We start from the raw sequence: 25,154 nt of genomic DNA, 5'->3' as shown, positions 1-25,154 counted from the left end.
GTCGGCAGGGCCACACTGCCTCTGAAGGCTCTAGGGGAGAATCTTTCTTTGCCTCTTTCAGCTCCTGGCAGCTCTAGGTGTTGCTTGGCTTATGGCCGCACAACCCCAATCTCTGCGTCTGTCTTCACATGGCCTCCTCCTCTCCACATGTCTCTCCTTTGTGCATCTCTTATGAGGACACTTGTGACTGGACTTAGAGCCTGATAATCCAGGATGATCTCATTCTGAGGTCCTTAACTTAATTACATCTGCCGAGATCCTTTTTCCAAATAAGGTCACATTCAAGGTTCCAGGGATTTGACAAGGATGTACCTTTTGGGGTCACCATTCAACACACTACAGAGGGCAAAACACTGATGCTGGGTGGGGATGGAGGCTCACATCGTGCTGGGCCGTGGTGGCGCCAAGGATCAGGGAAGCTGACTGGTGACTAGCTCTTCCTTGACCTAGCTGGTTAAATCTTGCTGCTGCCAGGTGCGGGTGGAAGCTCACTCTGCCACTGAATCCCACTAACACTACCCCAGCAGGGATATCAAAGCACCATACCTGCCTCTGCCGGATGGAAGGTGGAAGATGAGCTCCCTGCTCAACCCTGCCGACACCACAGGCTGGGGGTGTCCAGGCACCACCGCCTGCTTCTGCGCCGCAGAGATGAGGTGGGGTGGAAGATTCGCTCTGCTTTGCCCACACGGTGGGGTAGGTGCAGCTTTTCGGTTGGTGTTTGGCTGGTGCTCTGCGGGGCCACCCTTTTGTTTGCGGGCACTCCTATGGCGAGGAGGAGAAGGCTTTTTCCTAAAGCCTCCCCCCTCTCTTTTTTCTTCTTTCCTGTCAGCAGTTCCAGGTTGGAGGCTTCGGCAGCGCCCTGTCTGGAATATATGGATGGCAATAAGGAAACCCAGAGAACTCGCGGCTAAAACATTCCTCAAGTCTCCAGGTCCTTGGCCAGTTCACCTTCTTCTTGCCACCTATGCTGGAGTCTTCCTATGCTTGTCTGTTGTGGTAAGTGCAGGTCTTCTAGTTTTACGAGGAAGGACTTGGGAGGAACGGGCTACTACATTCTGGCCAGACCAAAAATTGACTCATGATTCAGCTGCAGATTCCAGATATCAGTTGTCAAACATTCTAGTGGAATTCTTTTCAATTTTTATGTTCATGCTTCCTACAGTTATCAATTTAAGCAGTAAGTGAAAGAAAAACAATTTAAAATATATTTTAATCTTTAATTAATGCTGACCTCTGCCTGTATATGCTTTCTTATTGATGTTTTCTTGCAGGGCATTTTCCAGGGGAAAAAAGCAAAAGATAAAAGTGCATTAAGAACACGTGTTGTTTAACATTATTCTTACATGAGATTAAAAACTATATTTAATGCTTCTCTTGTACAACTATGAGCTCTTATTTTCACAAAGTACCTTCAGTAGTTTGTTCAAGAATACAGTTTAGAATAGTGTAACAGTATTTATGCATATTGACTTAGAAGTAAAAGGCAGTTAACTGCCACGCATGATTTTAAATGGCCTCATTTCTTCTTTAGGAATGACGAATGCCCATCATGATGACATCCACGTCCTGATGGAATTTTGTGTCTTTACTCCATCCTTTACATTGAGGAGGAAGCTTACTAAATTGGAAGGCATGGTTGCTTCAATTATTGATGGGGCCAATTTTCCTCTCATTTCTGTCTGGACAAACATCACTAGTTTGGAATATGCTGGGTTCCTGTAAACAAAGGAAGAGTTAAAAAATATAAAGAATTTTTAAGTTTATCTATGGAGTGTACAAGTTGACAAGGAGCAGGAAGCTTGTCTTATTCGCCAGTGATTGCCCACATAGCGCTTATGACAGTGTAAACAGCTACTGAAGGAAGGAAGGACAAAATGTAGAGTGAGTTGCACACTCATAAATAAACTATTTTACATAAAAATATTAAGTAGTCAGACTATATCTTAAAGTCTTCAGTTTTAGTTATTTCCTTTTTGTCATTTTATTGACTTTTTAAAATTATAAAAGTAATATATGCTTATGAAAATTTAAACTGTAGAGCATTTTCACAATTCCCCCTCACTCTGTTCACCAGAGATAATCACTATTTATAACTTTGACTGTAGCTTTTCAGGTTATCGTCTATGGATATACAAAGATAGCATGTATGTACATATATGTATATGTACCCCACATATATGCACATGTACATTCTTGGTTTTACAAAAATGAGACATATTTATTTTTCTGGAACTAGTTTCATTTTCCTCTTAGTATGATATCATGCACCTCTTTCTGTGTCAATCTATATAGATCAGCTTAATTGTTTTTCATGATTGCACATGGTATTTCATACTCTATTAACCAGTCCTCTATTGACCGTCATGGGGTTGTTTCTCACTTTTTGCCACTGTAAATAAAGCTGCAATAGGGCTTCCCTGGTGGCGCAGTGATTGAGAATCCGCCTGCCGATGCAGGGGACACAGGTTCGTGCCCCGGTCCGGGAGGATCCCGCATGCCGCGGAGCGGCTGGGCCCGTGAGCCATGGCCGCTGAGCCTGCGCATCCGGAGCCTGTGCTTCGCGACCGGAGAGGCCGCAACAGTGAGAGGCCCGTGTACTGCAAAAATAAATAAATAAATAAATAAATAAAGCTGCAATAAAGCATCTTGTAATGTATCCATTTGCACTTCTATAAATACTTACATTGAGTTTCTAGGGTCAAAGTTTTTGTGCATTTAACATTTTGAAATGTTATCTCCAAATTGCCTTCCAAGAAGACTGTAGTATTTTACATTCTAACCCAGTGATCTTCAAACTAGAGTATATGAAGACTTGCCAAGGGGTATGAGAGACTGAATAACATTTAAGGGAATAAATTTTCAAATCTCTAACTTCCATGTAACTTTTCCTTAAACTGATCTGAGAATACGTCTCTGATGGAGATGCTGGCTTTTCTCTTGCCACCAGCCTGTTCACACCACCCTTCTATTGCTTTACAGAACCAAGGGATGCCTGTCATTCCCCACTGAATAATACTGAATGGTACCAAGGTGCTTTACTCCGGCATATAAAAATCTTTGAGATGCTAAAGGGAAAATTCAATCTATTGGAAGTGAATTGAGAAAGTGAATGACAGATGACTGGGTAATAAAACCTTACCAAGTCATGTCAATTCTTTGCTTTCAATAAAATGTAAGGATCTAATTGAGTTGTCACCTGATAGGTCATTAAAAACAATTTTTGATTATAGGTCACTATGTAATTCACAGCACATAACTCAGAAGAATTTCAAGGGATTGAATGACAGTGCTAGGGTTGCACTCTCTCCATTTTAACTCACTCATTTATGTGAACAAAGTTTCCTATGCTTATTTTATAAAAATGCAAAGTAGAAGTAGACTTGATAGTCTCATTCTATTAGATGGGACATCTAGATCAGCATTTTTGTCCCATGTTTTTTACAGTTAAATTAGTGTAATTGATAGAAGCATGGACTCTGCATAGTTCGAAGCTGAGCTTTGCTATTACCTATGTGTAACCGTGAGAAAGTTACTTAATCTCTCTGGGCTTCCATTTTCTTTTCAACCGACTTCATGAGGTAATTGTGAGGATCAAATAATTGACTTATTTGGTATATGTAAATTGTTTGTAACAGTGTCTGGCACATAGTAAGTGCTAAGTTTTGCTAATAATATGTGTTTCCAATAACAATTTGCTTTTTTTTTTTTTTTTTTTGCGGTACGCGGGCCTCTCACTGTTGTGGCCTCTCCTGTTGCGGAGCACAGGCTCCGGACGCACAGGCTCAGCGGCCATGGCTCACGGGCCGCTCTGCGGCATGTGGGATCTTCCCGGACCGGGGCACAAACCTGTGTCCCCTGCATTGGCAGGCGGACTCTCAACCACTGCGCCACCAGGGAAGCCCAACAATTTGCTTTTATATTGAACAACTATGTAATATATTTTTATTTTTATCAATGTGTAGTAATAACAATTTAAACCAGTACACATATATATATTTTAACATTTAGATACTTGGGGTCATAGAAAATAAAACAAATTTTAAAAATTAGGTACTTATTTTTGCTGAGGTATGATTGAAAATAGATAGATAGTGATTAATAAAAGAACCCGAAGCATAAGATATATTCTATTAGGGTAAAATTATGCAAGGGAAAAAGAGTAAAAATATGGGATCAAGGAGAAAAGAAAAGAAATGACACAAACTTTCTGACTGTTAAAGGTTATATGTATTTTGAAATTGATAATGTAATGGTGGGTTTCAAGTTTTTATGGTATTTAGATTCCGTTGGATGCACTTAGAAGGGTGATATAACCATTTTTTTTAAATGTCAGGATTTAGAGTATGCTGGACATTGCACCCTCTTAATATAATGCTATGAAAAATTTTAATATCAACTTAAAAATGTGCAAAGCAGTATACAGTTTTACAAAATTCTCTTGGGGGGTTTGAAGACCACTGCTCCAACAAACTGTGAGTGTCTATATTCTTACACCCTCTCTATGCAGAGTTTAGACTATTTTTACATTGTGTCAAATGGCTGGACTCACTAGCAGTTTGTATAGTCTTAAATCTCTATTTGAGTTTACTAGGGCTTTACACACTTAACCAAGCCTTTCCAACATTTACTGTAGAGTACCTTTACTACAGATACTATGTTTTATAAGTTTACTATAGGACTTGGGCTGCATGGAAAGAGAAGGTACAAAATTACTTTTTTGTCAGTACCCTTCTCCAGCAGGATGCTAGGCAGAGTTTCCACCCTAGGTGGGATATCTAAATCAGAGCTTTTGTCCTATGCTTTTTGCAGTGGAAAGGGAACGGTGACAAGGTGCAAGAAGGGGACTTTGCCTGTGAAGCACACTTTAGGTTGTGTAGCTCCCCAACAAGAGTCCCCACCAGCAGCTGATGTACCTAGCTGATTTGGAGTAATAATCCTTCCCTGTTTTGTTCTTTCCTGCTGTGGAGAATAAAGTCCTGGCCATAGACACAAAACTGATGGATGGGCAGAAAGGCCATATCGTCATCAACATCATCATCTGCATCAATGATCCTGTCCATTAATGTAAATATTTGTGACTATCTTTTAGTTCTCTAATTCAGTAGAGAAAATATTAAGGAGTACGGGTCTAAATGTAATTTTATTTTGACTTCCTTCACAAAAATATTTTTCTCATATTGAGTGGTTTATATCTGACCACTATAAAGTTTTACACCTGTTTCTATGTGTCGACATCTTTTATTTAATATAAAATCATTTACCAAAAATTAAAATGTAACGAATTTGTAGAATGATATACATTGAATTAATATATAGGCATTTAAAGACTATGTGTATTGGATGTTAGTGGCCCTAGGCTGGCCACCTGTGGGCAGTGACTCTAATTTCTCCAGCTCTTCCCTTTCTGAATTTACCTACTGGATGTCTCATTCTGCAGGTATCTGTTCTCAGTAGGTAGTCCATTGGAAAGAATTTATTCAAGGTAAAGCATTCATTGCTGATAAACGTAACTGCATTATAATTCTAGAGAATTTATTTTTAATTTGCAAAAATTCCCTAATAATTCACAGAAGTGACTCTAATGGAGAAACATAAAACATCAGGTTAAGGTTAATAGGAGGGGGTGAGGATGTCTGTATGTATGTGACTAGTGCCAGAAACCTCAAATCATACTTCATAGGGAATTATCCATTCTGATTATACTTAAGACAAAAATACTTAAAAATTTATTTTAAAAATTGTATTTAGGGGCAATTTTTTTCCCAGCAGAATATACCAGAACATATTTCTGGTGAGTTAGTTAACAAATTACAAATTGAACTAAAAAACTGTTAAAAAATAAATATACGGAAATAAGACTTACTCTTGCAGAGGTGAACACATATAGCCACAAGCATGGTTATAACCACGGATATAATTTGAAGATGGAGGATATGCTGGAAAATCCACACTAGTAGCTAAGTGATTAAAAAAAATTAAAATGAAACTTATTCCACAAAGATGAAAAATTCTGTTTCCAGTAGCATATTTTAAAAAGTGTATGACATAGCACTTGATTTAACTTAGTTATTATCAGCAGTGACATTAGTTTTATACATATGTATGTATGTTTGCACATTTGAATGTGTACACAGGCCAAAAATGAAAGAATATCAGTATGATCACTATTGTCCTCTCACACTTTTTCATGTAGAACTTCGAAAGATGCTGTTATCTTTCACGTACAGGAAAAACTGTTAAAAGTATTGTTCAATTACTTTCTGAGATTTGAAGCAGAAATCACAAAGAAAGAGACTATTCTATTAGGATAGTGGGTTTATAGATGTTTTGGTTTATAAATTTTTAAAATAAAATATTTGATGTAGTTATTTGGTCTGTCAATACAAGTAGTTTAAATGCCCCTTTCTGCCAATTCCCTGTAGCCAACTTCAATATATAATTAAAAATCAGTAGATTTTGTTTTAGGAATTATGCAGCATAACTGCATATTGTATGTGAAGTTAGAAGGGAGGTCATCTGATCATGATTATGATAATTATATATACTCTTCCAAATATTTTTGTTTACTCTGTGCAACTGTTTATTCTGTGCAACAGAATATATTTGTTTATTCTGTGCAACTGAATCCTGCTTTTGTCAGAATTTTCCTATGTGATTTTAACATAAGCAATCACTTCTGTAGAAATATAATGTTAAGCACTAGCTTAGGACTAGCTTAGGAGACAAATGTGGTGGAATCAATTTCCCATTTTCATGACCTGTTTCATCATCTTAACAGAGCCAATTATGTTGGCAAAATGGTACTGCCAGAAGTGATATTAACAATTTTTTCACTGTTTAAAATATGGAGATTATATTTGTCTTTATTTTTTAAAATTTTGTTATATTCCACAAACAAGTATGGGTCTTTTGTGAGGCACACAGTATGGTAGTTAGTACAGATTTTGGAAAATCAGAAAGACTTGAGCTGCTTATTAGCTATGTAACTTGATTTCTGTGAACTTCGGTTTCCTCATTGGTGAGAAAATGCATGCAAAATATTTAGCTCAAAGCAAGATACACAGTAAGCTAGACAACAACAGAAACATTAAGAAGAAAACTATCAGTAATCATCAAAAACTCATTCAAAGAAAATCACTTAAAGCAAATTCAGTAGTGATCACTGAATGACTGATTATAACTATTTATTGATTTTATCTTCCATACTTATTTTTTACCTTCCCTCTGACCACTAAAAATGAGATACAAATTGAATGCTTTCAAAATATAGATAATAACAGATCTATGATTCAAATGGACAGTATTTTGTGTTATAGGCAGTGAATAAATTTTTATGTGCCCTCATTTAAAAATGAGATGACTAAATGACAACTGTATGAAACTATACGAGACGAATATGTGAAAGTGATGAACAGCAGTCCCCAGTGGTATGGGCAAGAGAGCTAACTGTGCACATGAGTGCTATCAGCAGAGCAATGACTCAGTCCTGGACTCAGAAACTTAAGAGTCCTACAGATATATCAAAGTAACTGCAACCTTGTTCGAAAATAATAATTAACAACACTGAACTGTCCCTCCCCAAGTAGTTTACAGTAGGGGAAACTATTCACATAGGAATAGTGAGATTAAATTGAATTACAGGGGAAAAAAAGGCTCTAGGTCATTGTCCTACCAAAGTCCCTTCACCATGATTTATCTTGAGTTCTTGGAGTCCAAAGATCTTTGGGGTGTGAACTGGTATGTTTTAAGTGAATAACGCAAATTAGGAAGTGGTTATGTATTTGTATTTTACAGAGTGACACATTTTTTTTGCCGGGGGGTGGATAAGGGTATATCAAAACCTCCAGTTTTTAAAAGAAATATAAGCACATTTATGAAAACACCTATCTATTGAAATTTTCTTCATGAGCTTTTTCAGTTTCTAGATATACCCATTCTATGTAATTTAAATACAAAAGTATATATCCAAAGATCAATTTTGTTTCTTAGTAGTTTTATAATGTATACTGTGACGTTTTAGCCTGCAAGTATCTAGCTACACTGAGCGCTGCAGGGTATATGCTGCAAAAAGGCCAGGAGATGCCATAATCATTGACGATGATATAAATGGCACCTCTAGAATTAGGTAAAACTTCAGGCTTATCTATATTAACATGCATTTATTGGCCTCACTAAGTAAATACAAAAATAATTAATTGAAAATATTGTTTCTTTCAAACTGTGAGTTAAAAGTAAAAAAATTTATTAATGACTCACAGTAATTCCAAAGTGTGGGCAAAATGTTTCAACTTACAACTGATAATATCGATATTCCCTTCGCAGTGCTTCAAATACACTAAGTCGATAAAGTCTCGGGGGGATATTGAGCCCATGGCAAAACTTTGTGTGATGGTATGACATATGAATGTGTCCTGAAACAAACTGCATAAGGCTGGACTGTATTTGGAAAAAGCAGGGCTTTGAGGTTTTAAGAATTTATCACCGAGTCAACTTGCATTTTCAGTTAAAGAAACAGTAGATGTATAATTATAAGTGCAAGGCAACAAAAGCACAAATAAACGAGTGGGACTACATCAAACTAAAATGCTTCTGCACAGAAAAGGAAACTATCAACAAAATGAAAAGGTGACCTACAGAATGGGAGAAAATATTTGCAAATCATATATCTAACACGAGTTAATATAATCATAAGTGTGACAGAATCAGAAAGGAATCTTGATATTATCTAACCTTTGAATTTTTTGATGAAGAAATTGAAGCCTAACATTAAATTACATGTAGAACTAGAGATATGTATAGAACTAGAACCTGGATTTCCAGTACAATATTGTGTCTACTACGCCACACTGACTAGGTAATATATTCTGAAAAATATATTGACTTAGCAGCTTGTGGTGTAAGGCCTAAAATTAAAGGCCAATATATGCACTGCTTTGACATCTGGTAAAACTGGGAGGGTGGTGAATGGCCTAACTGCAAGTTCCTCTCCCCACTCTGTTCCCACAGATAAGAACCCTTAGTCCAACAACCCTCCTTATCAGCAGGATCAGACACAATGCCTACTTATACCTGAGTAGTGCATTTCAGTTCCCTGCTACCCTGCAGAATTATTCCAACAACCAATCAGATCCTCCTGCAGGAATCAGGGGTCACCTCAACCTCTTGATACTACAAAGCCTGCCTTGCACAACCCCTAGTTATTCACTCTGTTCCTGAGTGCAGCTCCCACGTCACACTGCATGACATGGTGCATCCTTGAGAGTTTAGCTAAGCTACTCCATGTACTGCTGCCTCAGTATCCGTTTTGTTTGTCCGAGCAGCCTGCAGGGGCCTTAAACTAACACTAGTCCTCTCATGTAAGGACACCCCCAGATAACAGCCCTCAGAGTCACAAGCAAATGTAAGTTCCTGATATGACTTCCCCAACAGCGCTTCTGATCAACTGTCTCTCCCACTTCCCAGGGCCTTCCCCTTGTGAGCACCTTAGGTAAGATGCCCCCTGTGGAGCTTACCAAAACCCTGCTCTTTTTGGTTCCAATTGATCAATCTGGGCTTAGCCCAGGAACCCCAAAGCACTCCACCCACAGACACTAATAAAGGCATGTGCCTCAGGTCCTGCCTCTCTCTGTCTGCAGCCTGCCTTGACCTCCCCACATGGGGCCCTTAGGCGTGCTGTACACTTCCTCCTCGACCTGTGAGTAATAAACTTCTCTATTTCAATTTCTCTTGTGGTCATTTGTTGAACCTGGCTCACTATTGGCACCCTGTGCTCCACTAACAAATGTTAATTTAACAAAGTCTTAACAGTCCTTCCTGGGCTGTGATTAAGGATTAACAAAGTGCTGTGGATCTCATTTGTCTAGTGCTGGTGTCATGTGTTTGACCACCACCATAACCCTAGAGCAGGAATCCCTTCCTCACCAATGGGGTGAATGAGTCAATTAAAATGCACCCCTGGAAGTGAATGCTACAAACATTCACTGCAAGGCAGACTAATTCTTCTCACAGTATAATGTGATTCAGAGATACTGTGGTATACTGGAAAAGGCATCAAATTTGGAATGAGGAGATCAGGTATAAGTCCTGGTTATACCATACATTGGCTGTGGTGACCTTGGGCAAATCACAAAATTCCTCTATGTTTTCAAGTTTTTTGATGCCAAACCTAGTATACTTTCCATTATTACAGCTGACTTGCAGCAACAGCAGAAATATCTGAAATGCTAATGAAACTGTATAATTAGTATCATACAATCATGAATGAAACAGTCCAATTGTTTGGATTTTCATTTGTGATGGGCCATGTTCAAATCCCAAGAAGGTCACGGACAGGCGTTCTTTGTGGATAAGAACTTCAAGGCCTCTCTACAAGATGAAACTGCTTTACCTTTCTGGGCTTTTCTACAATCTCACCCCCATCCCAGATTTCAAAATCAGTTTAATAAAAGGCGGTAAAGTTAACCTACAGAGTTCTAAATACATGATAAGGTGATGGCAGATATGTGGGCCATTTGTTTTGATGAGTGAAATGCGGCTTGGAGACTCTAAGAACCAAAGACTCAGTGATGTGGAATTTTACCAATGCAACTGTTTAAGTTTGCATTACTCCAACAGTCACATTTACCAGCTCCTTCTAATAAAGTTATTATTAGCCAAACAGTAGGACTCAATTTTTAAAAGCCGCTTATGAGGTATAATTTACATACCGTGAAGTCTATCAGTCTTAATAAGTGTCAGACCTATACTGTGCTGTACCAGAGTTCAGAATCCCCCACCCCACTCCTGTCTTCTTCCTGTTCCTCCTTCTTTCTACCAGCTAACAGTCTTTCTCATTTCATTCATGCTTTTCTCCTCCTGAGCTTTCACTCTACCCTCACCTCACCCTGATCTTCTCTCCCCTTTTAAGCCCTATTTGCCTCTTGCATTCTGTCTTTCTTTCTCTCACCTCTATGACTTTAGATTTCTAGTCCATTACCTATATTTTTCTTTTCTGTTTTTATTCTCCCTCTTCATTTCTGAGATAATGTATTTGAAAGTGTTTCTAAAACCACAATATAATGTTATTTCACACTTACTCTTTAAAAAAGTCACATGCTGTTTGTTCTTAAGTCCTTACAGTAAGTGTCTGCGATGTTCCTGTTATCTAGTGTATTATGACTAAGATAAATCTACTGACTTCCCATCAACAAGGCATGCTTAATCTTTTTATTCCACCTAATGGAGGAGGTGAATCCATGAGTTCAGTCGCCTCAGTAACCGAAGGCACACATCTGCAGGAGAGCTGACCAAGTTCAGAATGTGGTATTCATTTAAAACAGAATAAAGGTAATTGGAATTGAACTCTTGACTAATAAAGAAGGAAGTTTTAAGCTTTTTATAAAAATTTCAACTTGATTTGAACCTGTAAAATACAAAGTGTCCACATAATACAGATTTAATAAACTCAAATCACTAAGATAGCAAACTAAAAGTGTACTCATACAGTGAAAGTCCAATATTAAGCAGTAAATTACCGAATCAATTTTTTGTACCATGCTGTACATTTTCAATGATTTGTCCCATGTGACCCTGTTTTCAGGTTTGTAGAGGAAATCAGGTAGTTTAGATGTTGATTCTGGAATTATTCCTTCAACACGATATCTATAGTTAACAAAATAAAGAAAATTCAAAATTTAATAAGTTTAGTCTAAGTTGAAAATATAATGCTATCACAGTATAAAGCACACTAATTTAGCAAATAATGTAAAGAAAACTTGAAGGTAATATCAGCAATTTAAAATACTAATATTCAGGCTTCCCTGGTGGCGCAATGGTTGAGAGTCCGCCTGCCGATGCAGGGGACACGGGTTCGTGCCCCGGTCCGGGAACATCCCACATGCCGCGGAGCGGCTGGGCCCGTGAGCCATGGCCTCTGAGCCTGCGCGTCCGGAGCCTGTGCTCCACAACGGGAGAGGCCACAACAGTGAGAGGCCCGCGTACCGCAAAAAAAAAACAAAAAAAAAGAAAACTAATATTCAATTGGAAGTAGCCAGTTTATAAAAATATGCAGTGTAATAATTAATATAAATTATTTTTTCTACAAATTTTGTTTATAATGTTTCTATAGTTGTCTTTTTAAAGGGGCTACTTTCATTTAGAATTTTTCTAAACTCTTTCTCATAAACATTTACCTACTGTATTTATCATAAGTCAACAGTAATTGATGAGAAGTTTGTGTGGTTGTGCAATATCTTGTGGCCTTAATTCTTAATTGAAGGATGTAATATGGTCTAAAGCAGTAGTCAGCAAACTTTTCAGTAAAGGGCCAGATGGTAAATAACTTAGGCTTTGCAAGCTTCATGTTCTATGTTGCAACTATTCAACTTTGCTAGTGTATCAGTGAAGCAGCCATAGACAATATATAATGGGCACTCTTGTGTTACAATTAAACTCCATTTATAGACATTGACTTCTGAAGTTCATTTATTTTTCACATGTCAAGATTTGGAGAAGAAACTAACCTTTATGTTAATCCATCAATAGAATTGGGTTGGGCTATCACAACCAATGAAGTTAGGACAATGTGAGAAAACTGGATTAAAACCCACAATTTAGCAGTAGGTTGTTAAATGAAAATGAAATCTGAATAATATTGGCCATACTTTCTCTCTCTGTTAATCATTCTTTCTAAACTAAGGAGATAGGTTTAGGTAAAATCAAAATTTTAAACCTCTAAAAAGTTAAAATTTTTGGAGGAAGTGAGGTAAAAACTAAATGCTATTATTACAGAAAATAGTTGTTATATTTATGAAGAGTTCTTCCTCTGAACCTTGTTTTTATGATTTGGTAAACAAGTAAATCATTAGACTATTTTTTTGTATGTTAGTCTCTCTTTAAAAGCTCAACTGGTCCCTAGTTTTCTCTGTGAGATATCCTAAAATTTTCTTAGTATGTAAGGTTTCCTTCCTTCAGATCTACAAAGTTTTTAAGAGCTTATTATTAAACTCTATAGAAGACAGTGACAAAACAACCTGAATAATTATCAGGTCCTTTGAAAAAGAAGGCAGATATAAAACAGTTAAAATTTAAGCACAAAACTATTGTTAAGGGGTTTGTATATACCTCCCTAGATTGCTTTTTTTTATTAATCTGTTCTCTAATTATATTGTAAATTTTGAGGATAAAGAGCTTTTGACCTTTTTGTATTTCTAACTAACATCGAATTAGGTATCTTTTATTAAGCACTTACTATATATTTACTGATAATGACTACCCTTAATCTTTTAATAGCATTCTTTTATTGACTGAGTGATCAAACATTTACTATTTATTATGTTGACGCTTGAACAACATGAAAGTTAGCAGTACTGAGCCTCATGCAGTCAAAAATCCGTGTATAACTTTAGAGTCGGATCTATGTATCTGTGGTTCCTCCATATCCACAGTTCCACATCCAAAGATTCAATCAACTGCAGACCCTGCGGTACTGTAATATGTATTTATCAAGAAAAAATCCACGAAGCTAAAACCCGTGTTGTTTAAGGGTTAACTATATATATACTTCAGCCTAGCAGAGAGTCAGACATATAATCAAAAAAATATTATATGGTTTGATAAGTGTTGAAGAGACAGAAAGCAAAAAAAAAAAAAAAAAAATCAAGGTAAGAAGGGGAATAATGTGCTGAAGCTCTTTTTGGAAGGTTTGCCCAAACCCTTTCATAGTTATTCACGATAAAATTAGGGATGGACAATATTGAAATGGAGGACATTTAGGCATCAGCTGCTTTGTTTCTTCTATTTCGGAGAGGAAGTTTCGATTTTTAACTTTAAGTAACAGTACACACATTACATATAATTTACAAAAGCATTTCGCTTTTTTCTTTCAAAACTTTGTTTTAAAATTTTATGCATATGGATAGCTATCCTTCTTGTATAATATTTTAAATGCTTAGTATAGAAGTTCTCTATATTTTTAATTAAAATCCTTTATTAATTATGTGTATTACAAATATTATATCTCTGGCTACAGCCTACCTTTTCACTTCTTTTGGTACAGAAGTGTTTCACTTTACCATAGTCAAATTGACCAATATTTTCCATTATGGTTTGTGCTTTTTTATGTCTTCTACAAGATGTCCTTCCCTACTTCAAGATCACTAAGCTACTTTCATACATTTTCTTCTACAATTTTATAGTTTGTATTCATATTAGGACTTTAATCTACCTGGAATGGATATTTGTGTATAGTGTGAGGTCAGCATCTAATTTTACTTTTTACATATAAATAATCACTTATGTTAGCACAACTGATTATAAATAGTTCATCCTTTTCCATGTTTTTGTAATGCCTTATCTGTTACATATCAAGTTTCCACACATGTGTAGGGCCTGATCACACCCATATATTATTGCAGAGCCTCCCTGACATTTGAAAGAAGCTCCCTAAAAGAGACAGGAACATATTAAAAACTCTCTTGATAGAAGTTGGCTTGTAATAATTCTAATAATACTTTACACCTGTATCTGCATAGTTCTTTACACTGAGATACTTAATATTTGATTTTGCTGATGTTTCATAGTTGCTACTACACACAGGCAATAAAGTTAAAATGTTAGGAGAGTAGCATATAGAGTCAGCCCACCTGTTTTCAAATTCTAGCTCTTACCAGTTATCTGACCTTAGGCAGGTTACTTATTCGAAGTCTTGGGTTTCTCATATGTAGAGAGAGTAATATTTACCTCATAGGGCTGTCATGAGGACTGAATAAATTAATATATTTACAGGATAGTACATGGCATGTATTAACTGTTCAATACATGTTAGCCATTATTATTTCACATATATTGAGTCTTTTATGATAGTCATCCCACTCTGCCTTGTATTATAGGTATTTATGTACTTTTCTCTCTTACAAAGACTAAAAACTCCTTGAGGAGCAAATCTGCTGGATAAAATCATGAAAAATTAACTTTAAGAGGTTTTTTTCTTGAGAATGTCAAGATTATAAGCTTTACAAGTATATGCATTTTGTTTTGCTCACCACTATACTACCAGCACCTAGAAAGTGATTAATGAATAACTGAATATAATGAATGAACAACATCATTTTAAATAAGTCTAGATACCTTGCTGAACCTTGCCAACTCCTGGTTTAGACTGTCTACTCAATGGCTAATTGTTCATTTTCCAGTCATTTGTAAAGGTGAGATAAGTTTGAGTTATTGGTATTATATGACTGCAAGGCAGAAATTATTTATTTTGCTTCCTATAAGATTATGAAATATAATTAAAGTTGTGTCTTGGGTAGAGGGTAGGTTACTAGTTAAGAAGTACCTTACCTTGGCCTTCCCTGGTGGCACAGTGTTTAAGAATCCGCCTGCCAATGCAGGGGGACACAGGTTCAAGCCCGGGTCCTGGAAGATCCCACATGCCGTGGAGCAACTAAGCTCGTGCACCACAACTACTGAGCCTGTGCTCTAGAGCCCGCGAGCCACAACTACTGAGCCTGCATGCCACAACTACTGAAGCCCGTGCGCCTAGAGCCTGTGCTCCACAACAAGAGAAGCCACTGCAACGAGCAGCCCACGCACCTCAACAAAAAGTAGCCCCCGCTCGCTGCAACTAGAGAAAGCCCGTGGGCAGCAAAGAAGACCCAACGCAGCCAAAAATAAACAAACCAAATTTTAAAAAATGAATAAAATCTATATTTAAAAAAAAATACCTTATCTTAATTCACTAGTTAGAGGTGTATTGGAGTTACTGGCTTTTAAAAAATATGTAAATATAATGCCTCTTTGAAAACATAAAACATCTCTATGTCTTGAATAATTGAATCTATCATTGAATGAGCAATTCAGTATCTACTGTGTTCAAGACTCTTCAGAGATATCAATTTTGTCATATTTGAATCTAAGAACTATATTTTTATATCTATTGATCATTAAAATGATTGGTTCTTTGGATATTTTACTAAGATCTATAATAAAGCTTCATGCTCATTATGAATAAAGTGACCAAGTCAAATTAAAAATATTTTAATTATTCTCTCTTGTCTCTCACAGTTTCTGACAAGCTTTAGCTGGTATGTGGGATAATTGATACATGAAATTATGTTTCTTACAGATCATTATTTCATGAAGCAATGAACACCTTTTAGTAAATGTGCATTTGTTTCAACATGCTAATTTGAGCATGCATCTCTAAATCATTTTATAGCCTTTTATGGCTTCTGTGAATGAGTACTGCTGAACAGTAAACTAGGAGGATAAGGGAGGAGAAAAACAGTGGAAAGTGCCTGTTTTTACATACTGGAAATTTAAACCTGGGGAAGCACCTGTAAGATGATAGGCTTTTTAGTGATCTTATTTTTGGCATTTCCTATGTGATAATTAGAGTTGGGAGTGGGACTTCCAGAGTGGCTATGTGAGGAGCTAAGGAAACCCTCTTCTACAGTCATTGAACTGGTGAACATTACTTTTAAAAACTACTTAAATTCCCTAGAAATTGACCTAACAGCACACAGGAAATGAAGAAACATTTATTCAAGAAAATCTACTAAATCTAGGTAGGAAAAGTCAGAGTCTGTAGCATCTGAGCCACGACCTCCTTCCAGCCACCCCCCTCCCTCTATGGTAGCTCTGCTCCAGCTGGGTGCAGACTAGAAGACAGGGGCTCCCTCTCCCCACGAGATCCAGGCTAGGGCTATGGTTTCATCCTGGGATCAGCAGGACACTGACATCTCTCATCACCGAAACTCTCAGCTCATGTTGTAGAAGCTCTATTCCCCGCATGCACTGCTCAGAAGACTAGGGTTTCCTGACACCCTGATCTCACTGGTAGGGTGAGGGCTTTGCTTAAGGCACAGTAGGCTGCGAATCCTGGGGCCTAAACTGCCCCTCACCCCTAGAATAACAGGAGCAAACTGAGAAAGTCATGGTACCATCCTTCCCCTATGCTACCCACTTACTCATGGAGCAGAAGTGTTACTTGGCTTCAGTGTATTAGTGCATAGGTCCCTACTCAGAGCAATCAGAGTGAATGTGAGGCTGCCCTTAATCAGAGTAATGAGAGTAGATATACGAGGTTGCCCACTCAGGAGAAATCAGAGTGGGTGTACTAGGCTGCCCCTACTAAGGAACATTCAGAGTGACGTACCAGGCTGTCCCTAACCGAGAAGCAACGGGAGCTTTGTACTAGGCTGTCCTTACTCAGACAAATCACGCTGGATATGCTAGGCTGCCCCTACTTAGGAGCAATCAGTCCAATATGTGGCTTCACTGACTTGCAAGCATTCCCCAAGCCATACACAGGTTAAGTAGCGAAGGGCTGAAGTCTTACTGGCTCAAGAGACTTAAGCATAATCTCTGAGTCATCACTGACTGAGCAATAAGCTATTCTGACCACTTTAAAATAAAATCATACTCATCGCTGGTGGTTTGGAAGAATGTGTGCACCCCAAGGCTATGTCCTCTGGGGAATGACTGGTGACACAACTTCCAAGCTACCGGCCCCCTGGCTACATGCAAGGCAAAACCATAAAACTCTCTGAACTGTGAAAACAGTTTCCAAGCCACACACAGAATTGACAGTAAAGGGTAAAAATCTTACTGGTTTTGGGTGCTAAGCACAACTTGTGACCAATAATGGCTTGTGTTAACCTAGGGATGACCTATAGGATGCCAGGCTGAAAGATAAAAACAAGGACAAAAATCAGGGCAGGTATATCTGAGGCTGCAGACTGGGGGGGGGAACAGACTTCATGGAATTAGTCCAGACCAATCACTAAACAAATAAATGCCCAAGCAACAAGAAGCCCTGGGTGAGTGGGTGGGATCTGTATCCAGAGTTGCTATATTACCTAAAATGTTCAGTTTTCTTTTTTTTTAAGGATTAAAAAAAAAAATTGATTGATCGATTTTGGCCGAGCCATGCAGCATGCAGGATCTCAGTTCCCCGACCAGGGATCGAACCTGCGTCCTCGGCAGTGCACGTGCAGAGTCCTAACCACTGGACCTCCAGGGAATTCCCTAAAATGTCCAGTTTTCAAGAAAACTGTGAGGCATGCATGCAGAGAAACATGGAAAGTGTGATCTATACACAGGAAAAACAACAGGCAATAGAAAGTATTTGTGGGATATATGGGTTAAGTTTAAAAATGAAATTATTTAGCTTAGTGTGTGACATACAGTAGATTAATAGGGGAATTAATAGGGAACATAGGGGAATGTGTCAGCTGAACTGTGTGTTGGTAGGTCTGTATTTCATCTCTTGAGGGTAGAAAGGAAAAAAATTCCAACCAAAGAACTGGCCCCCTTCTCATGCATATAGGCAAGTGCTCAAAGCTAACCACAAAAGGAGCTTTTTGGGTGGGAAATTAATAAGAAAAGGTGAAAGTGCTGAGAAAATATCTTCAGGTTTTGTTGTTGTTGTTCTGTAGTTATAATGGAAACAAATATGTTTAAATGCTTTCTATTTGGCAGCCAATATAACATAACTAAAGTCCATAAATTCATTCAGGAAATATTTATTAAGTGTTTATATGACAGACACTGTTCTGGTGTTAGGGATACTATGATGAACAAGAGTTTATTTCTAGTCTGCTTCTTGTTCAAGTTCCTATTCTCAAGTTTATATTCTAATAAGAGAGACGTAATAAATAAGACAACAAATGAAGAAGATAAATTTCATCTAGTGATAGATGCTATGAAGAAGGTTAACAGCAGAATAGGGTAGTAAACGGTGGTTTGGTGTATTTGAGAACTTTGACCAATTGGCCAGGAAGGTCACTCTGAAGAGAAGCAATGAAGCTGAGATCTTGAAAACAAAAATGACATCAGCCTTCATTTGGGTGAAGAGCACGCTAGGCAAGAAAAGAGCAACTACGAAGGCTCTGAGATGTTCATTCGTGCCAACAGTAGTCCTACGTGGCTGTAGCATAAGGAGAGCAAAGATGCAGTGGTAGGAGAGGCCAGAGAGGTAGGTGGGGGCCAGATAGTGCCTTGCAGAGCATAATAAAGCCTTTAGAAGAGTTTAGGCAGGGGAGCAACACTGAATTATATTTCAAAAATCTACTTTAACCATTGTGTGAATAATAGGATGTAGTTGAGTAAAGGTATATATGAGGAATCCACTAGGAAGTTACTGAAATAATCCATGAGATGCGAGAGAATAATAGTAGGGAGATAATGAAAAATAAATCACTTCTCTCTGTACATACCTAGTCAATTAGAGCTTCTATTAGAATCCAAATCTGAGATGAGTGACCCATTATCTATCTAGGTCAATGTTTTGCAAGCATGTTCTTTGTTGAAAACATTTGGAAGAGTCTGAATTACAGTTGGACAGATGTCTTTACTTTAGGACTTCTCCGAACCTTAGAGAAGAGAAAATAGTCTAGAGTGTTTTGAAAAACTTGACAATGCAACCCATTTTTCCCACAGGGCATTTTGAAGGATAATTTCTCCCAGACACTAGCTTGGCAAACCATATTAGACCATGCTACATAACCCCAAAGTGTGCAATGTTTACACTTGGTTGTCCAGTCTAAATTAACATGCATATGTTTCTTGCTTTGATTATTTATAACCCTATAAATAAAACTGTGAAGCTTGAAGTACGGGAAAATTTTAAGCTTCCCTAGCCTTTTCCCTTGATTTATTTGACGGCAATCTCACCTTCTTCTCATTCCAAGCTGGGGGAGGTAAACGTTTCGACTGAGGCAGACCAACCTGATCAACATGTTCAGATTGATTTCCTTTGGAAGAACCTAAATATCTGCCCCAGCTGATTTAGAATAATATAGATATTTTGAAAAGTATTAACTGCTCCAGTCACACTCTCCTTCTGTACATAAACATGCTAAACTTAGAAGGGTCAGTGGGCCGTGCTTGACAAAAGCAGCATGCAAAATTGAGATGTGTGTATCTTCTAGCAGTCTTAATTTTGAAGCTGTGCTTGATATTTATTGGATGATAGTTCAACTGTAAAAAAGAATTAAAAGAGAGTTTGCCAAAATCATCGTGTGATAGGCAGCCTCTAAAATGGCCCCCAGTGAACTCCACTTCTTGGTATTGACACACTTATGTAATCCCCTTCCCCTGAGTCAGGGCTGGATCTAGTGATTCACTTCTAATAAACTGAATACTGCCAAAATGATGGGGGGGTGGTCCCTTCCAAGATTAGGTTACAGAAAGACCCTGGCTTCTATCTTGTTTGCTCTTTCTTTGGCTCTGTCCTAAATCCCTCCCTCTGAGGGAGGCAGACTGGCATTTGTGAATAGCCCTATGGAGAGGCCCATACGTCAAGAACCGAGGAAGGCTTCCAGCCTAGAGCTGGCAAGTAGCTGACGTCCCCAGTCTAACAAGCCCACGAAGAACTGACTGCCGGTGACTGTGTAAGTGAGCTTGGAAGCAGAGCTGCCTTCAGATGCGACCTAAGCCCCAGACCACACCGTGACTGCAGCCTTGTGAGAATCCTTGAGGCACAGGCACCAAGCTAAGCTACACCTGGATTCCTGATGACATAAACCATGAGACAGTGTCTGTTAAATCACTAAGATTTGGGATAAGATATTACTGTGTATTAATAAATAAACTAGTATGCAGTGCATATAAATTTCTCTTAAAGCAAGGGCAAAAAGTTTCAATTTTTTTTGTCTGCGTAGTATGGCATGTAAGAGTACAATATCGTTGATGAAAAATTTGAATAAAGCTTTAAAACAGCCTTATTGAGGCTATTTTTTGAATGGCTCTAGGCATTGTGTAGAGCACCTTGTATAAAAGTACCCAGCAAGTATTTGTAGAATAAATACCTTCCAAGGTTTCTTTGAGGCATAGGTTGCTGTCCACACTGGTCTGACCTGGAAGGCACCAAAAAACTACAACATCCAAAAGTTTATTCCCATAGTGTGCCTGGGCTTGACGTTACCCATTCCCTGCTCAATCTATTTTTTCAAGTGCCACCATTAGAATCATTAATTATTTAGATTACAAAGGTAGGGATTACCTTCCTGATAATTATTAAAATGAATAGGAGAAAGTATACCAGCTTTGTCCTACAGTAAAAAAATTGAAATGAAGCACAAGATAGATAATTATAGTCAGATGAAAAAAAGAGCAATAAGCACAAAACAGAGTAGTGAAAAGAAGGAGTGGATCCCTACCCCTCAAAAATAAACTAAATAATATTTGGTTTTCTCAATAGCATATGATGATCTGATGGCATTAATGTGATATCACGAGCAACAAAGGAACAACTCTTAAAAAGAAGGTTAAAGATGTCAGCACAATTTCCCTTAGAGTACTTGTATCTGAAATAACAGGATCCTCAAAAATATCCTTAAAAGCAGCTTACAGAATAAATCATATATGTTAGCAAGAGGAATATATTGGGAAAATAAACTTTGTCTTTAAGTGGTTCATTTAATGGAAAGGTGAAGTTTTAAAAGACCACGAAATACTGTTAGAAAGAAAATATCAATCTAATTTTATAGTTATTATTTCTTGAAGTGGAAATTTCCTATCTTAGTGAATTATTCACTAGAAGTGATTTTCTTTTCTGATTGTCTTCCGATTTGGAAATTAGATGGTACATATTGCTCATTTTATTAATTTTACATTTCAAACAAGTGACTTTATAATTAATTTCTACTTCCTGTTCACTACCAAATAACGTTTTATAGCTAATGAAGTAGCATTGAACTCTAGATACATCAATGTCATTGAATTCAAAACAATGATTGTAAATAGGAGATTGTACTTACAGATTTCCATGGAATTTCTTAGAAGCCTTGCTGGAAACAGTTAACTTTTTCTCAAAGGGGAATAAAAATCCACAAATAAATTAACTGTCAGATACAGAAAAAATGAAAAACAAAAAATAAAGCAAAAGTAAAAACTTTTTTTTGGTTTGTAGAAGAAAATATTTTTAAAAATGTCTTTGCAATGAATTGTTTCTCATTAAAAAACAAACTCTTGAAACATATTTAACTTCTCTTCTTACTGAAGCCTTAACCACTTTCCAGCCTGATGTATCTTGATAGTAACCTAAAATTTCTTGAGCAGTTTGTTGGGCAAGTGCCTTATAGTCCATCTACCTGCAAAGTTTTAAAAACAAATGACTGATGAGAATGTAATCATACAAAATTTTTTTAAATGCTGTGTTACATTTTAATACTATTTCTATGTCTGTCACATAGCAATGAACAATAACTACTTTTGGAATGCATGCATGCATGAATCTCTTCCTTTTTATTCATAGTCTTTCAAGTGAGAAAATGTGATATAGTAAAAAGAGCAGGCTTTGGCTTTGGAGTCAAAGAGACCTGGGTCAAATCGTCTCTGCCACAGACTAATTGTGAACCATGTTATTTCATATTTCTCTTTCCTCATTTTCTCAAGTTGTAAAGCTGGGACAATAGCTAACCTGGTAGAACTGATATGAGGATTAAATGAAATAATGCACTTAAATGTCTTACCCCTTTGCCTGGCACATAATAGTTATTCAATAAATTGTTATTTCTAACAGCTAAATCATGCTTCCTTTCTCTTGTAAAGCAGCATAATCTGTTGATCATGTGTTACTGGGAATTCATCTTTTTAAAGTGAGTGGCAGTGGCACTAAATGATCTGACCCCTGCCTTCCTCTCCAAAGACAATTCCTACCTGTCTCCTTCTCTCCCACTTAGCTCCACTCATACTGACCTCCTGGCTGTTCCCCAAATACAACCAAGCAACTTCCTACCTCAGGGTCTTTGTACTTGCTGTTCCCTATGTTTTTAATGTTCTTCCCCAATATGTTCAGAGGACTGACTCCTCTTCATTGGTGTCTTTGCTTAAATGTTACCTCTTCAGAGAGGATCAAATTCACATCAGTTCAACTCAAACACATTTACTAAATCCTTGCTAAGGGTTAGATATTGTGGTAGATGTGGCAAAAAAGGTTGAGTAAGATGCTGTTTCTGCTTTGAATGAGCTCAGGAAGGTGGAGTCTCATTGGTCCTTTGGCCCATCACCCAGTTTTCAATTAAGGGAAGCTGGCTGGTGTGGTGGAAAGAATATGACAACACAGAGCTGGATTCAAATCTTGGTTTTGCCACTCACCACCAGCTTTATCATTCTGAGTAAACTGCTTAAACTTTGAAATTTAATTTTCACTTCTATAGATTGGGGATAGTAATACCTATCTCATGGGGTCATTGTAAGGATTAAGTGAGTTAATATACGTAGAAGTGATTGAAACAGTGTCAGGCCCCTTCTTGGTGATCAAAAAGTTAGTTTTTTTTCTTAAAATGGACACATTTAAATCTACCTTAAAAAAAAAACTCTCCTAAGACCTGCCTGAATAAACCTTAAAGTTTAATTATCAGCACACGTCTTCCTTAGCTCTCACCTAAAGGCCTTTAGGTGGGATCATAAATTTATTTTCTCGTGTTTAGTTCTCCAGCAAGGCACAGCACGTAGTTGACATGTATATTTGAAAAGCATTAGTAAACCATTATAATTTCTCCTTCCTAGTAGACTCATGGTTACTTCACCTTTCCTAGTAGATCTAGTCCAGAATTTTAATAATTATTAGGACTCTTCTCCAAATCCTTGTGGAGATCTCCATAGCTTTCAACCTGTGAAGGAATGAAGTGGAAGTAGAATTATTTTGATCCATGAATTAGGTAAATATATTTGATAATTTCCTTAATATTTTCTCAGTGTCCTTTATTTACACTCTATGTACTCATTTGGAAACATTTGATATATCTTTCCTCAATGAAGGAAAAACGTAGTAAGAGATACATTAAAGATAATGTTAATGAAAAAGAACCTTTAAGAAATTATCTTTTAAAAGAATAGGTTAAAAAGATACTTATGTGGAATGTGGATAAAAATGTCGAAGTTTTTAAGGTCACGCCATTAACAATCCTGGCTGGTCCCTGACCTGGGCTTGTCCCAGCATATATAACACGGTTCTTTATTTCCTACCAGCAACGTACTTGATACTGAAGGCTCAAGAAATTGCAGATTTTTGGAACAAACCACTAGCATGTAAACTTCCTGCAGGGACTTTGTCTTACTCATTTTCAAATCACTAGCACTACTTACTGCCAAAATAAACATGTGTTTAATTGAACCACTCAACTAAATTTTGTAGCTTCTGGACTTTTTCATTTGCTAAGAAAAAAAGGGAAGGTTAAGCTTACTGGGCTAGAGAGGGTGAAGAGAAGAAAAGAGCAAACAGCAAGACTACAGTTGTATTACCTGGTGATGTAACATCGGATGAGCTGGAACATATTCAGATGGAGTAATGGTCAAGGATATCTTCACCCATAGGGTCAGTGGAAAATAAACACAAACCAACACTGAGATGGCATCTTTTTCCGATACACCACTCGGTTGAAACTGGATTCTTCGCAACTCATATCCCGTCCCAGCCTTGTAGACAGGTTCACACATGTTGTTAAGTGGGTTTTTACATCTGTTTGTATAATCTCCCTGTTTCTGGGCTGCCTGACTGGGTTCCCAATCCGTGCTGGGTCACTGCCATTGTTCCCTGGGAATCAAGGTCCCCAAGGAGTTTGTTAAGTCCCATCCCTGGCCAAACTCCCTCCTCCAATCCCGCGTCTGCTTTGAGGGTGAGGGGCCGGCTGGAAACCCAGGAAGGCCGGGCTCCGGGATGGGAAGGGGAAGGCCCTGAAGAGGAGGGAAAAAAGTGGTCGGGGGATCTGCCCCCCCCCCGGCCGGGTCGGTGTCTTATCCGGGGAGGGGGTGCTCTGAAAGCGGAGAGGCCGAGCGTGTTGGAAGGACTGTGGCTGTAGGGCTGGCTCTCAGCGACCGAAACGGCAGCCGCCGGGGCCCCAGGTCCCCATCCCCGCCCCGTCCCGTCTCGAAGCCCCGGGAAACTGGCCGAAGGAAGCTCAGCCTGTCATACGCGCAGACCGGCCGCGCAGAGCCGTGACCGAGGTGGGGAAGGCACGCGGGGTAGCGACGCGGAGGTAGTCGAGAACCTCCCCGCCCAAGAAAGACCGGGAGGGAGAAACTACACTTCCCAGCAGGGAGAGCGACCTAACGCCCCGCCCCGCCCCCTGCCCCTCGCCCTGCTAGCCCCAGCCCCCGAGCGCCACGCATGCGCACCGCAAGCCAGCGCCATGTTGGGTCAGTTTGAAAGGGAGCGCGGGATCCGC

At 38.2% G+C, this 25,154-nt stretch overlaps 1 protein-coding gene across 1 annotated transcript; it reads right to left on the bottom strand.

Moving 5' to 3' along the window:
- Positions 1–717: 717 nt before the first annotated feature.
- On the bottom strand, positions 718–24,367 carry STARD6 (StAR related lipid transfer domain containing 6). Its single transcript, XM_079941925.1, is given in 10 exon segments — positions 718–1,586; positions 1,588–1,719; positions 5,867–5,960; positions 8,297–8,414; positions 11,517–11,643; positions 21,744–21,820; positions 21,822–21,827; positions 21,983–22,076; positions 23,517–23,600; positions 24,232–24,367. Coding segments are annotated over 8 exon segments (711 nt in total). The 5' UTR covers positions 22,073–22,076; positions 23,517–23,600; positions 24,232–24,367; the 3' UTR covers positions 718–1,519.
- Between the last annotated feature and the right edge of the window lie 787 nt (positions 24,368–25,154).

The sequence above is a fragment of the Stenella coeruleoalba genome (assembly GCF_951394435.1).
Source record: "Stenella coeruleoalba genome assembly, chromosome: 14".
Classification (NCBI taxonomy): Eukaryota; Metazoa; Chordata; class Mammalia; order Artiodactyla; family Delphinidae; genus Stenella; species Stenella coeruleoalba.
This window is presented reverse-complemented; position numbering and strand designations above follow the sequence as displayed.